The 12,269-nt window shown below is 41.0% G+C and overlaps 1 protein-coding gene across 2 annotated transcripts; it reads right to left on the reverse strand.

Moving 5' to 3' along the window:
* Positions 1-540: 540 nt before the first annotated feature.
* ino80da (INO80 complex subunit Da) lies at positions 541-10,806 on the reverse strand. 2 transcript variants are annotated; one of them, XR_010014159.1, is made up of 11 exons: positions 10,612-10,806; positions 7,138-7,384; positions 5,932-6,683; positions 5,293-5,395; positions 4,842-5,066; positions 4,636-4,739; positions 4,318-4,451; positions 3,384-3,592; positions 3,127-3,284; positions 1,849-2,880; positions 541-660 (listed from the first exon to the last, which is right to left on the reverse strand). XR_010014159.1 is itself a non-coding variant. In XM_063005938.1 (11 exons), the coding sequence occupies exons 2-10, from the start codon at positions 7,353-7,355 to the stop codon at positions 1,973-1,975; spliced, it is 2,811 nt and encodes a 936-aa protein (XP_062862008.1). In that variant the 5' UTR covers positions 7,356-7,384; positions 10,612-10,806; the 3' UTR covers positions 541-660; positions 1,960-1,972. The 2 variants fall into 2 exon arrangements, 1 of the variants encoding a protein (XP_062862008.1); XM_063005938.1 differs by having other exon boundaries at positions 1,960-2,880.
* Positions 10,807-12,269: the final 1,463 nt, after the last annotated feature.

Consider the following 12,269-nt stretch of genomic DNA (forward strand, 5'->3'; position numbering starts at 1 on the left):
AGCTAAGATTCCCTGTGCTGCCTCTGCAACATTTTAATAAGCCTTTTCCGTTCACAGTTTTTGGGCCATGCTGCCGGTCTAGTGCTCAATGCTAAAGAGTTAAACCTGGTTTACTGTGGAAGTTTGTTAAGAAGTGTGAACAGTCCTGCTCTGTATTAATTGCACCGAAGTCCCAGCACAGCTAATTTAAAGACGTTAACCATCAAGTCCTGCAATCCTGTCTAGTCCCAAAACTGTTAAAAGACTGCTCTGGTTTGAACCTCGCTAATCAGTTATACTAAACATAATAAGCACCATAAACAGGAACAGACACTTAAAACTTTTATATTTGGTTAAAAAACTCTTGTTACATAATTTGTCAAATGTAAAAGCTATAGAAATATTTTAGTACAAGTTCTAGGACATACCACAGCCTAGCTCTAGCTCTGTATTAACCAGAAAAGAGTTCAGCCTGTTCAAACACCCTCTCGAGTTGAGTTGTCTGGGTGCCGAGATAAACAGTTGAAATCTGACACATGGTTCAATACTGTGATAAGAGAATATGTTGATAATCTTTATTGCTTTGAGTAACCAGGTTCGTATGTTCTCATGTCTGTGAGTTCTCTGAAGAGGAAATCTACAGCCCAGGATCGGTTCACTGAGTCGGCTTCGTCTGAGCGTCTGCATAAAAAGTTCAGTATGTACAGTGCAATAGAAAAGTTGTTTGGTAGATACACTCAGTGTTGTTTATAAAGAGCACAGAGAGATTCTATGAGTGGGTGAGTAAAGCCTGGTTTATGTCTTCATTTAAACAGCATCCTGCAGCCTTTGGGTGGCCTGGGGCAAGGAGCTGTGGGGATGAGGCAGTGGAGAGGAAATGTCACGTCTGCACAGACTGGCTAGTAAAGACTTATTTTCCCCCCCAGTCATACAAGACTTAAGTGCAGCACTGTAGCTATAGTATATAGCTCTAGTATATATTTACTACAAGGGCACAAAACTGGACAGTTTTTGGTATACCTTATACCTGTACCTATACCTTATATTTGAGCAAAATTGTTTACAATGTTTATTTATTCAAATTAAATGAAGCCAGTGTACAAATGACAATATCTGTGGGTCAAATGAGTTTGTTTGGTGTATCTGGTGTATACATGTTTGAATAAATTAATACTTGTATACCTAGTCTAAGAGATTTTAAAACATTTACAATAAATTATTAATTTAAATTCATTTAAATGTTTTAGCACTGCTTTATAGTGGATCTGGTTTTTCTGAAAGCACTGGGTGCAATGCTGGAACAGGATGCCCTGGATTCCAGTGGTTGTGGACTAGCATTATTAACAGCCCCATTAAATTACTGTAATACAATGATCATTTCACGAAAAGTACAGGCCATCAATTAAGAGTCAAAAGAATTCTGAACTTGATAACAACCATTGGGCTTATTTGTCCAGGTGCTGCATTATAAAACTTGTGCAGCAGCAACTGTGTTAATGTTCAGTGTTCATACTATAATGTATGAACCACGGTGATCTTATTCTATATTTTATTTATTCACCCTGCATAACATCCTAATTATCCTGTCCTAAAGGGAGTCAATCCATCACAGGCAGGGTCTTACACACGCTCCCAAAGGCAAAGAGCAAATCTGGGTACCCAGGACCTTAAAACTGTGCCACCATGCTGACTGTAAATTCAGCAGTACCCAGTAATACCAAAAACTGCTTCTTTTGCTCATTGAACCTGTGCTAACTTTTCATTATCATTCTACTAAACAAATAAACAGTGACTTCTCTGATGAAGCATAAACCAGGCTTGGGTGATATGATGAGAGGCAGTAACATAGTGACTGGTGGTAAGCCTAACCTGTTCTGGGCTTAATTAGAAACGGAGACACTGAACTCAGCACAAGAGAAAAAGCCATCCCAATCTCCCACACTGCTTTTAAATGATGTTGCTCTTGGTTTAGGTGTATACCTATCCTTCTCTTTTACTTGCTCGGCTGAGCTGAATTGTTGGCACTTGCAGTGGTGGCACTGGTGGCTGTGAAGCCTGTAGGGGGCGCCATGGAACTGTGGCTGGGCTGCACGTCTTTCGGGATGCCGCTGTGGGAGGCCAGTTGGTGGCCGAAGGCTGCACTGAATTGTGGAAGCTGCAGTTTGGGCTGGCTCGAGCTGAGCAGGTCTCGGGGGGAGTTTGTTGGAGAGGAGGTGGACGATGGAGCAGGGGGTGAGCGTGTGATGGAGGGAGGTGTGGACAGAGAGGTGGAGAGAAGATGAGCATCCGATGTGAGGAGGTTTCCAAACTGTACTGGATCTGTCAGGGAGAGGGCGAGGTTGCTCCAGGAGGAGCGGGGAGTGCCTGGTAATCCGTTGAGAGGCACCTCCAGCAGGAGAGGAGGCTCAGTCTGATAAGAGGCAGAATGAGGAGAGGAGATATGGTCACAGTAGGGAGATGGAACATGGTCACTGCTGTAATGGCTGTTTGGAGGAGAAGAGGTCAGTGCAGGCTCTGGTTTAGAGAGAGAAGAAAGAGAAAACGTCCGGTCGTTCAGCGCCCGGGTCGAGCCTGCGGCAGGTGATGAAGCAGTGACTGGATGTGGCTGAGATGAGAGGGATGGAGGAAAATGCTCATCTGTTGATGGATGAAGAAGATTGTCCTCCAATTCCAGGTTGGGGAAAGTGTCTGATGTTATTCTGCTGTTTAAAAGGTCGCCCATGGCTGCCGCCGTAACTCCAGAGCCAGAGAAGACGCTCATGGCACGATGGTCATCAGTTGGAGCCAATTCAGCCATGGAGTTCAAACAAACCAAGGAGTCAGTATACGAGCCCATGGCCTGTAGCGCCCGAACAAGCTCCTCTGCCTCTTCAGTAGTGGGCAGCAACTCACCGTTTTTACCTAAACACCAAAACCAGAGATTGAGTCACAGGATGCACGATGTTAGGTGATGTTAGGTCATTTTATGTGCATATTTTTGCTATAATTATTATTTTCTTTAAACCACCACTTTATCCTGGTCATGAATCATTCATTTAATTAAAGCTGATGATCAAAGATCTAATATGATGATAAGGTGTGAATTTGAAGAAACGTAACATTTAATAATGAATAATAATAGCAAGATGTGCGAGTGTCTTCTTGTACCCTCAAACAGGTCAAAGTCCTGAAGGTCATCTGGCAGTCTGGGCAGCACATCCGAGAAGTCCTCCTGATTCAACTCCAGATCGTTAGGAATGTCTGCTATGTCGGTAGTAATGTCATCAGGAAGTTCATCTGCACTGAGGTCAGGTGTAGAGGGACTCCTAGTAACAGAGAAAGCATGAAATCAGGGAAACTGCCCATGCTAGAAACGTCTGAAAACATGTACATAAAGTTGGGGAGGTGTGTGTTAGTGTGGGTACCTGATGCTGGCATGATGGCTTTGTGATGCTAATGTAGGTGGCATGGGCAAATTGCCCTGCGGCAAAGCTGGAGGGATGGGCTTTTGAGGGCGCCGCACGACTCTTCTTCGCTTCTTTTTGTGTTTCTTTGTTAACGCTGGTGGTTTGGTCTTTTTCCGAGGCCGTCGTTGTTGCACCCGCCTGTTACTGTCCCCACGAAGGAAATTATCCTGTGTGAATACACACATCACGTTACAAACCAGACACTAACTGTGACATTTCCACACTGACAGTTCTCTGAATATCCCAGCTGTCCTCATTTTATGAACTTCGACATGTCCACCTGCATCTAGTTTAAAAAGATTACGTACATGAACGGTGCTGAACTTTATAGTGGTCAATCAGTTGCAGCTTATGCAGGGTCACTGGGCAAATCAGCATGCTTGAGAGAGTTTGCCAGCTGAACCTTTCTATACACACAAGCTCACAAATGTGCTTGCAAACTCGTACAGTTCAAAATCCCAGCACTGGTGTGCTAGCAGAATATCCCGCTGCGCCACCTGGCGGCTCTTCATGCCTATCTTAAAACTGCAAAAATGTATAAACGTTCCCAGAGGTAGTCCATGCAGACATAAGATGGATATATCACAGACATTGACCAAAGATGGGGTTTAAACTGGTCACGAAGATCCTGTAGCTTTTAGGCTGATAACTGGTGATAACTATATTACTCCTCTATGTTTTGCACCTGCTAAGGCAATACTGCTAAGTGTATTCATTTATACCAACTGCTACTTCTTTATTTTTAAGGCCATTCTCCATAAACAGCCTTAATACAGCAGCTCTCTAAAAGATCAATCCTTACCAATGCAGGTACGTGTGCAAGATTGAGCTAGACTTTTTTTCTTAAAATATGAAAGTGTGTGTGATGCAGACTGTTAAACAATAAAATCACCATTTTCTTGGCGTGTTCGTCACAGAGAGGCGTCTGGTGTATGATATCAAAAACTGGGACAGAGCACTGCTGGCCATCAGCAAATCGAGCTGTACAACTGGAGAAGAGCTGCTGTGAACGATTTAGCAGGATATCTACAATACAACACCGTTGAGGAACAACAAAGATTAGGCTCTATATCTCCAGGTAGGGCCAGTTCAAGAACAGATGTCTGTCAGTATTTAAATAACATGAATTTCATGGTACATTGGAAACATATACTGTTAGGTTAATACACTTGTATTTTGCCATACTGCTGTGTAAATGATGAAAGGATACGTTGAAAGCAGTTCTGAGTAAAAGGAAGAGATGGGTTACTGCAGGGTTGACCTTTTGTATTCCCCGTACACACTGATTTTTTGACTTTCTGTTGTATCTCAGGCCTGAAAAACACACACAACTTTCCATCAAAAACACATCCAACATCTATCTTACACAGCTCACTCTCTCACGCGCACACACACACAATCAGCAGCTTCCAATACCTATCAGAAGTGTGTGAAGTTTTGCTCAGCTGCTGGATAAGTTCTCCCGTGCAGTCAGGGTCCTTGCTGGCTGCATGAAGCAGAGCTTTCCTGAAGGCATATCTGTATCTCTTGTGACGAGTGGCAGCTCTTTCCTGCCTGCAGAGGTGCTTGTAGCGGTCCTGTAGGTACGAACATAGTCCAGCCAGCCGAGACTGCCGAGGCTCCACATGTTCATTACCAGCGCTGAGATACAAAGCAATGTCCATTATTAGAACTGGCAGAACTATTATAAAATCATTTATGATGGGTATCAAGTACTTTTGCTTTTTAAACTTACTCATGGTAATAGGTAACCAAACCCTAAATGGGCCAGTGGTTCCAATAAGCCTAATATATTACAACATTTTTCAATCACAACTCTTCAGCATGCTCCAAAACATTATAGTGGTTTGTAATAAATGTTCCTTACTGGTGGTCAGGACTTTTATCTTGAAGCCTCCAGGTCTTCGAGAATAAAGGAATTCTCCCCTCTATTTCATCCTCATCAGCACTGTCTTCAGACCAGTCTAGCCCTGTGCACAGTTGTAGGGAGTACTGATGATAGGTAATACATTTATATGTAACTATTAACTACTTTTAACAGGATTGTGTCTTTTTGGTGGTTTTTAACAGCAGTTTTATGATGAAGAATTTTGATAAATGCTGTTACTATTGCTGTGACCACAGAATTACTCAGTCTAAACATCAAGACAAATGTGATTTAATGCACACACTCCCCCCTCAAAGCATAACAACTTTTTATTAGAAACTACAGTCATTTTAAGCAGCCAGACATTAAAGTCTTGCTTCATAGATGTTGTTTCATTAGCCATTAAGTGCTCTATACAGTTCAATTCTAATAAACAGAAGGCCATTCAGGACTTTGTAAAGAGATTACATGAATTTAATGCAGATTGTGGTATTAAAGTAGAGTTTACTCCAAATTAGAACAAACAAATGAAATATTTTATAAATTATGACTCAAGGTTGATGATAAAATGCACATCTTAATCTCTCACTATTCTGACCTGTTGGTGTTTGTATGTATGCATAATCTAGTAGAACATACCAAGATGAGGGAAGAGGTCTTTGTGCTCTTTATGTCTTTGGGCACAGAGCTGCACCAGATGTTGTAGCCTCGACAGACAGGCAGGAGGCGCTGTAAAGGCAGTGGGACGCATGACCACTCCATGTCTCTGTGGGCACTCCTGGGCACCAGTAGGTAGTTGACTGGGGGCTGTGAGGAAGGTTTTGCGAAACTGCTGGCCTGCTGATTGAGGCACAGAGGGCAGCTGTGAGGCACCAGGCTGAGGTGGCGCTTGCTTGCATAGCACAGCCTGTGCTGCCCCCTGCTTGTAAGTGGAGACACCAGCATGCTGGGGTGGGGGTGGTGGTGGTGGTGGAGGTGCTGGTGTTGTGAGGTGTGGAGATTTGGGTAATGTGCCGGCCACCTTGCCAAATGTTAACAGCTCCGATGTGGGGGGAGTACTGTCACTGTCGTGAACTGACCCATGCTGACTGAGCGCTAGCCGACTCGCAGTTTTTTTCTTAAGGAGAGCGTCCTTGTGTGTGGTGTTATCCGATCCATCCAAGTCCTCCTCGAAGAAGGCAAAGGGGTCAAGCAGGTGTGGGTCAGGCAATGTTAGGGGGGTCAGGCGGGTACACGGTGGAGACGGAGGCAAAACATCCAGACCATTGGAGACTCTGAGTGCCAGAGAGGGGACGGTGATGTTCAGTGCTACAGAATCCAGCGCATCCTGTTTCTTCTTACGCTCCTTCTTGGGAATAAAGCCCAGAACTTGCAAGTGGCTGTTACAGTATCTAAAATTAAAAATGTAAGCAATTATAATAATATCATCAAACTGTTATTAAATAAAATAATAGTATTTTTCTTTTCCAAATCACATGCTACAGTGGCTCTCTGGGTTTTCTGAATTACATGCTACAGTGATTAGATTACAGCACTTTTTAAGCCTAGGTCTGGTCTCAGGTACTAATATGTGGTTCACCTGCACAAGGGAGTCTAGTGTGAATGCACTGTTAGTCAGCCAGCTAAGGAAGACGTCCTGTTTTGTAGGTTCCAAGAATGTATTTAAATGGTACAAAAATATCTATCTATCTATCTATCTATCTATCTATCTATCTATCTATCTAACTATCTGTGACATGCACACCTGAACTACTTGTTTTCAGATAATAATAAAGGCTTGAATCTGATGCAGTGTATAGGCGTACACACAAGGCATGTAAATAAATGCCAAGTAAAACAACTCACCTGCGGTCCTCAGCTTTGGGGATGGGGTTGGTGCATCGCTGGCTGTTGTACTTGGCCACATATTCACACTGTTTGAAGGGAGCGGTCTTGTCTTCTAAAACATGTCGTATACAGAAGGCGTATCCATTTAGTCTGCGCTGCTTGCAAAGTTTTGGGCTGTATGAGCACAAAGGCTTATTGTCCACCTCCGAGAAGTGTATGTGTTTCCCCTCATACATCACGTGACTCTGGTTCTTGAAAACATCAGCTGACAAAAAAGGGTAAAAAAGAGTGTATAGTTAACCATTAACTGTAGACTCACAACAATCATCTGATGAATTCATCTCAAACTGAAAAAATAAGAAAAAACAGTTTGTTGAACTTTTTTAGAGACAGAAACTCATAAGAAAATAACTTTCACAAAACTACATCATTTAAATGTAACTGAAGCATTTTACAGTTATATTTACTTTTTAAATGTTGATCTAGGAGTAGTAATTAGTAATCAATGACTTCCTGTTTGCCTATGGTAAATATATGAGGTGACAGTCATATTCTTCTAGTCATTTTTCAACATAGGACAGACAAAAGAATGCACAATTCAAATAAAAAAAGTGGCAAGAAAAATAGCTACTTACATAAAAATGTCTACAGTAAGGGCAATAATTTAAAAGTCAACTAGAAGTGTAAGAAAGATGGTAAGAAAGGCAAAGCAACAGAAAGTAACAGAAAAAATAGCATATTGGTCACCAAATCTCCCAAACTACCATCAGGTGTCAATTCAAGATTATTTAAAAGGCCTGCCAGGAAAAAGCATTTACTGTCATCAATCCACAAACATAAGCGACTGGAGTTTGCTAAAAGCTACTGCCACTTCAACTGGGACCATGTTCTATGGTCAGATGAATCAAAAATTGATATTTTAAAAAAAGATGACTACACTAAAAAAGAACCTGATGCCCAGTGTTAAGTATAGTAAAGGGTCTGTGATGTTAAGGGACTAATTTTCCTCCAAAGGCCCTGGAAACTTAGGGTACATGGCATTGTGGACTCCATGAAATATCAGGGCATTTTAAATCGAAATCTGTCTACCTCGAAAACTGTCTAGATCAGGGGTTCTCAAACTTTTTAACCAAAGGGCCGGATTACTGTTCTTCAGTGTTTCGGGGGGCCGGACCGCAGGTGAAATAGTAAACACACCCCCAAAAAGCTATTTACTATGTATACTGGATGTATTGTCTGTGCTTTGTATAATTGTAGTTCATAATGATAATGCAGAAATTTTATATTTTTTAGTAATTTCCATTATCCTACCTCATACAGTGTTTCCTTAAAAAATCAGTGTGAACTGTGAGCCTGTTTTTGCCTGACGAGAGTAAGCGTCAGGTTCCATATTTGTTACTGCCAGTCATAATAGCTAATAAATGTTGATCAGTGAGTCTGGATCTGGTTGGAGATTTAAGGTGTTTCAACTTCGAAAAAGTCTGCACACAGATGTAGATGCTCCCGAAAACGGTAGTTACTTTGAGTTCATGTTTTATTGAGATTGGGGAGCAATGGAAAGAGAAGCATAAAAATTAAACAATGTGCTTGAGTTTTGATTTTGGATGCATAAATGCGTTGATCTCCGGGAGCAGGACGTTAAAACATTTCAAAACTTGCCCCGACTCAGCCAGCTGTATTGCTGCTGTGGTTAAAGGGGCCGGTCAAATTAAAGCATCGGGCCGTAGTTTGATGACCCCTGGTCTAGATCAACAAAAAATGGCTTAATTATCATAAAATCAAGGTTCTGCCATGAACATCACATTCCCCTGATCTAAACCTCATAGAAAACCTATAGTGTAAGCTGAGAAGGAGAGTTCACAAGAAAGGACCTAGGACTGGCATGAGTAGTTCTGGATTTTGACACGTACCACTTTGTTCAGTAGGGTACAGTGCAATGAAAGAGAAGTACGTTTATTATGGACTAATAAAGTGCTTTTTAAACTTTTACAGCCAGTTATATTCTGAAACTCATGTATTTACAAATGTACTAACGTGTACATTGTTTTATATGCAAACAGCATTATTGCCCTAACAGCACAATTTAATACGACAGTCTATGTGTGACCGACCGACCGACCATCCATCCATCCATCCATCCATCCATCCATCCATCCATCCATCCATCCATCCATCCATCCATCCATCCATCCATCCATCCATCCATCCATCCATCCATCCATCCATCCATCCATCCATCCATCCATCCATCCATCCATCCATCCATCCATCCATCCATCCATCCAAATCCTGCAGCTGTATTGAAATCAACTTAAATTTGTAATGAACCACTCTGGGTAGTTTATAAAAACAATAATAATAAAAGTGCAAATGTTATAAGTTTGTGAGGTACTAACTTTTACACTACACAAACACAAAAGTGAAATAAAACATGTATGCACAATTAAGACTGACACAAAATTAACATTCAATAACATTACTAATTATAGACACTATTTGATCCTCGTTCACTTTGAAACACAAAACAAGTAATGCACACATTAGCTATATATATATATATATTTAGATGTAAATATTTGCTATTCCCTTTTATTTTGTATTTATTTCATTAGTTTGAATGATTATGTTACTAAAAAAGGATCTTGGTCATGAATTGAACCGTAAAAAATGTATAATACGCCCACACTGTTTGGCCAAGTACAGTCGGACAAATATGCTGATAACACAACTAAAATATTTTATTTACTTTTAACGTTGTGCATTTTATTTTAGTTTAAATAGGGTAGTCTGTTAGCTAGCGGTGACATATTTTGGAATCGTTAGCTCTGTCGTTAGGTCAGCAGATATAAATAACCACACAGCCCGCGTCCTAAATCACATCATACAGTACTACATAGTCTGTGCCTTTAGTACACATCCAAAAGGGTAGTTACAAATATAAAAGTATTTATAGTACGGGAGTAAACTGTTTGGAACACAGCCCCAGCTAGTGAGCTAACAGTGCTAAAAACAAAGCATCCGTATCCAGGAAACAGATACACACAGTACTATTTTGCTTTTAATATCAAAGCAGCTATACTGTTACATTGATAACATTTTAAACAGGCTCGTCACGCTACTATTTTTAACCAAATGCCGTAAATAAGTTTATTAATCGTATTAAACAAAGAATGCCAAATTGAGGCCTTGCTCATTTAGACCTATCAAAACAAAACGGTTAGCTAGCTTTGCTAGTTGTAGCATAGCCAATTTAAAAACAAAAAAAATAAAAATAAGAAACTGCAAACCTACAATTATTATAATTTAAATCTTTATTAAATGTGGTGTAACGTGGGTACAGGGACTAAACACTGTGAGCTGTACTAACAGTAACAGCATTCTGCAGTAAGTCCATAATCCTCGGCGCTCGAGTAAACATTGCGCCGCGTTGGACGACTGAATTGCCGGCAACGACAGTATTGGACCGGCCGGCTGCAAGAGAGTAGCGCTTACCTTCGGTTAGTACAGGCTGTAGCGCGTATTCACTCCGGATACACTGTGGAAATATAATCAGCTGCACCACCCACGCATCGCTACTCCATATGCTACTAAAAATACCGATTTTTAAAATCGTGCGCCATTATTTCTAGTTATAGTGAATTAAAACGTTTCATACCCTTAGCTAACATTGGAAGTACTAGGCTGCTGTTTTTTAGTTCAGTCCTGTAGACTCCTCACAGCACCACTATCGGCACTGCGAGGACATGACAACAGCATACAGCCCGACAACAAGCTCTCCTACCATATTGGAAGTTGCTCTAGGTATTAACTACAGGAGAAATCATGATCCGTCATGAGCTTCCATTTCACCAAACTGTTACAGTTTTGTGGGTTACAGGGACCGGATCTCCTGAAATCTCCAGCAAGAGCAAAGTGAGTTGGGTCTGTCTTGCAGAGCATTTTGTCAGTCAGACTGCACTACACGTCCTCCTCTCTGATGCCTGGCTAAGTTGTGTCTGTCTCCGAGAGTGTGTGTGTGTGTGTGTGTGTGTGTGTGTGTGTGTGTGTGTGTGTGTGTGTGTGTGTGTGTGTGTGTTAGTCACTGCATGACAGAACAGCTCCGCTTTCTTCTTATTGACCACGCACTGCCAACTCCTCGTCAAATCGTAAAAGGGACAAAAAACTTTAATGTCACCCTTTGGTTATAAAGGTTTAAATTTCACTTTCTTATCACCTTACATTGTTTTCTCTATACAATGTAAAATATGCACAATACAAATATAAAACTAGTATTGAAATCCGATGCTGTTTTTTACACATCAAAAAGTTGTTACCATGAATACAGACATTATTTACTTCTGTGTGGTGGGCAGGTTTTCTCAGATAAGGACACCTTTACAGAGAACTATACATTTTTTATTATAGTTCAAAATTAAATCTTGTTTTATATAGCCATGCTTGGGTTATAACATGTCACTGCATGATTAAACAGCTCTATTTCTGCTTGGTTGTTTTTCCTCTTTTAAGCTCTCACTGCTTAGTTATGTTTGGTTCAAGAGACAACAGCTTTGTCCCTTTACCCCCTTCAAACCTAAAATCTCTTTACAATTCAATGTCAGTTCATATTCACAAAATGTAACAGTAAAACACAGTATAAAATATGTATGCGGTGGTTATTGCCTTGGCCATCACATATGCAACGAAATGTGGGGAAAAAATGCATTCATGCACAGCAATTATATTAGGCATTTTAAAAGCTACGCTATAGTAAGAATTTATTTATTAGGATTTTAACATCATGTTTTCCACACTTTGGTTATATTCATGACCGGACAGATAGTTACTCGTTCAAAAAGATTCATCAGTTCACAAGTTCAATGTCAAACACAGTCATGGACAATTTTGTGTCTCCAATTCACCTCACTTGCACGTCTTTGGACTGTGGGAGGAAACCAGAGCTCCCGGAGGAAACCCACACAGACACAGGAAGAACATGCAAGCTCCACACAGAAAGGACCCGGACCGCTCCACCTGGGAATCGAACCCAAGACCACCTTGCTGTGGGGCAACAGTGCTACCCACTGAGCCGCCCTTAGTAAGAATTAAAAACATTACGAAAGCAATTGATTGCATTCTAAGATCAAGATCAACACTGAGTTATGTGTTCATGT

The sequence above is a fragment of the Trichomycterus rosablanca genome, chromosome 12 (assembly GCF_030014385.1).
Source record: "Trichomycterus rosablanca isolate fTriRos1 chromosome 12, fTriRos1.hap1, whole genome shotgun sequence".
In the NCBI taxonomy this organism is placed as follows: domain Eukaryota; kingdom Metazoa; phylum Chordata; class Actinopteri; order Siluriformes; family Trichomycteridae; genus Trichomycterus; species Trichomycterus rosablanca.

Excerpts from the sequence above, each read along its gene's own strand:
- ino80da (XM_063005938.1), bottom strand. The coding sequence starts at position 7,355 with ATGTATGAGGGGAAACACATACACTTCTCGGAGGTGGACAATAAGCCT. Across the intron at positions 5,067-5,292 it reads GATAAAAGTCCTGACCACCA|CGCTGGTAATGAACATGTGG; the intron begins GTAAGGAACATT and ends TTTGTATCTCAG. Across the intron at positions 2,881-3,126 it reads GGACTTTGACCTGTTTGAGG|GTAAAAACGGTGAGTTGCTG; the intron begins GTACAAGAAGAC and ends TTTGGTGTTTAG.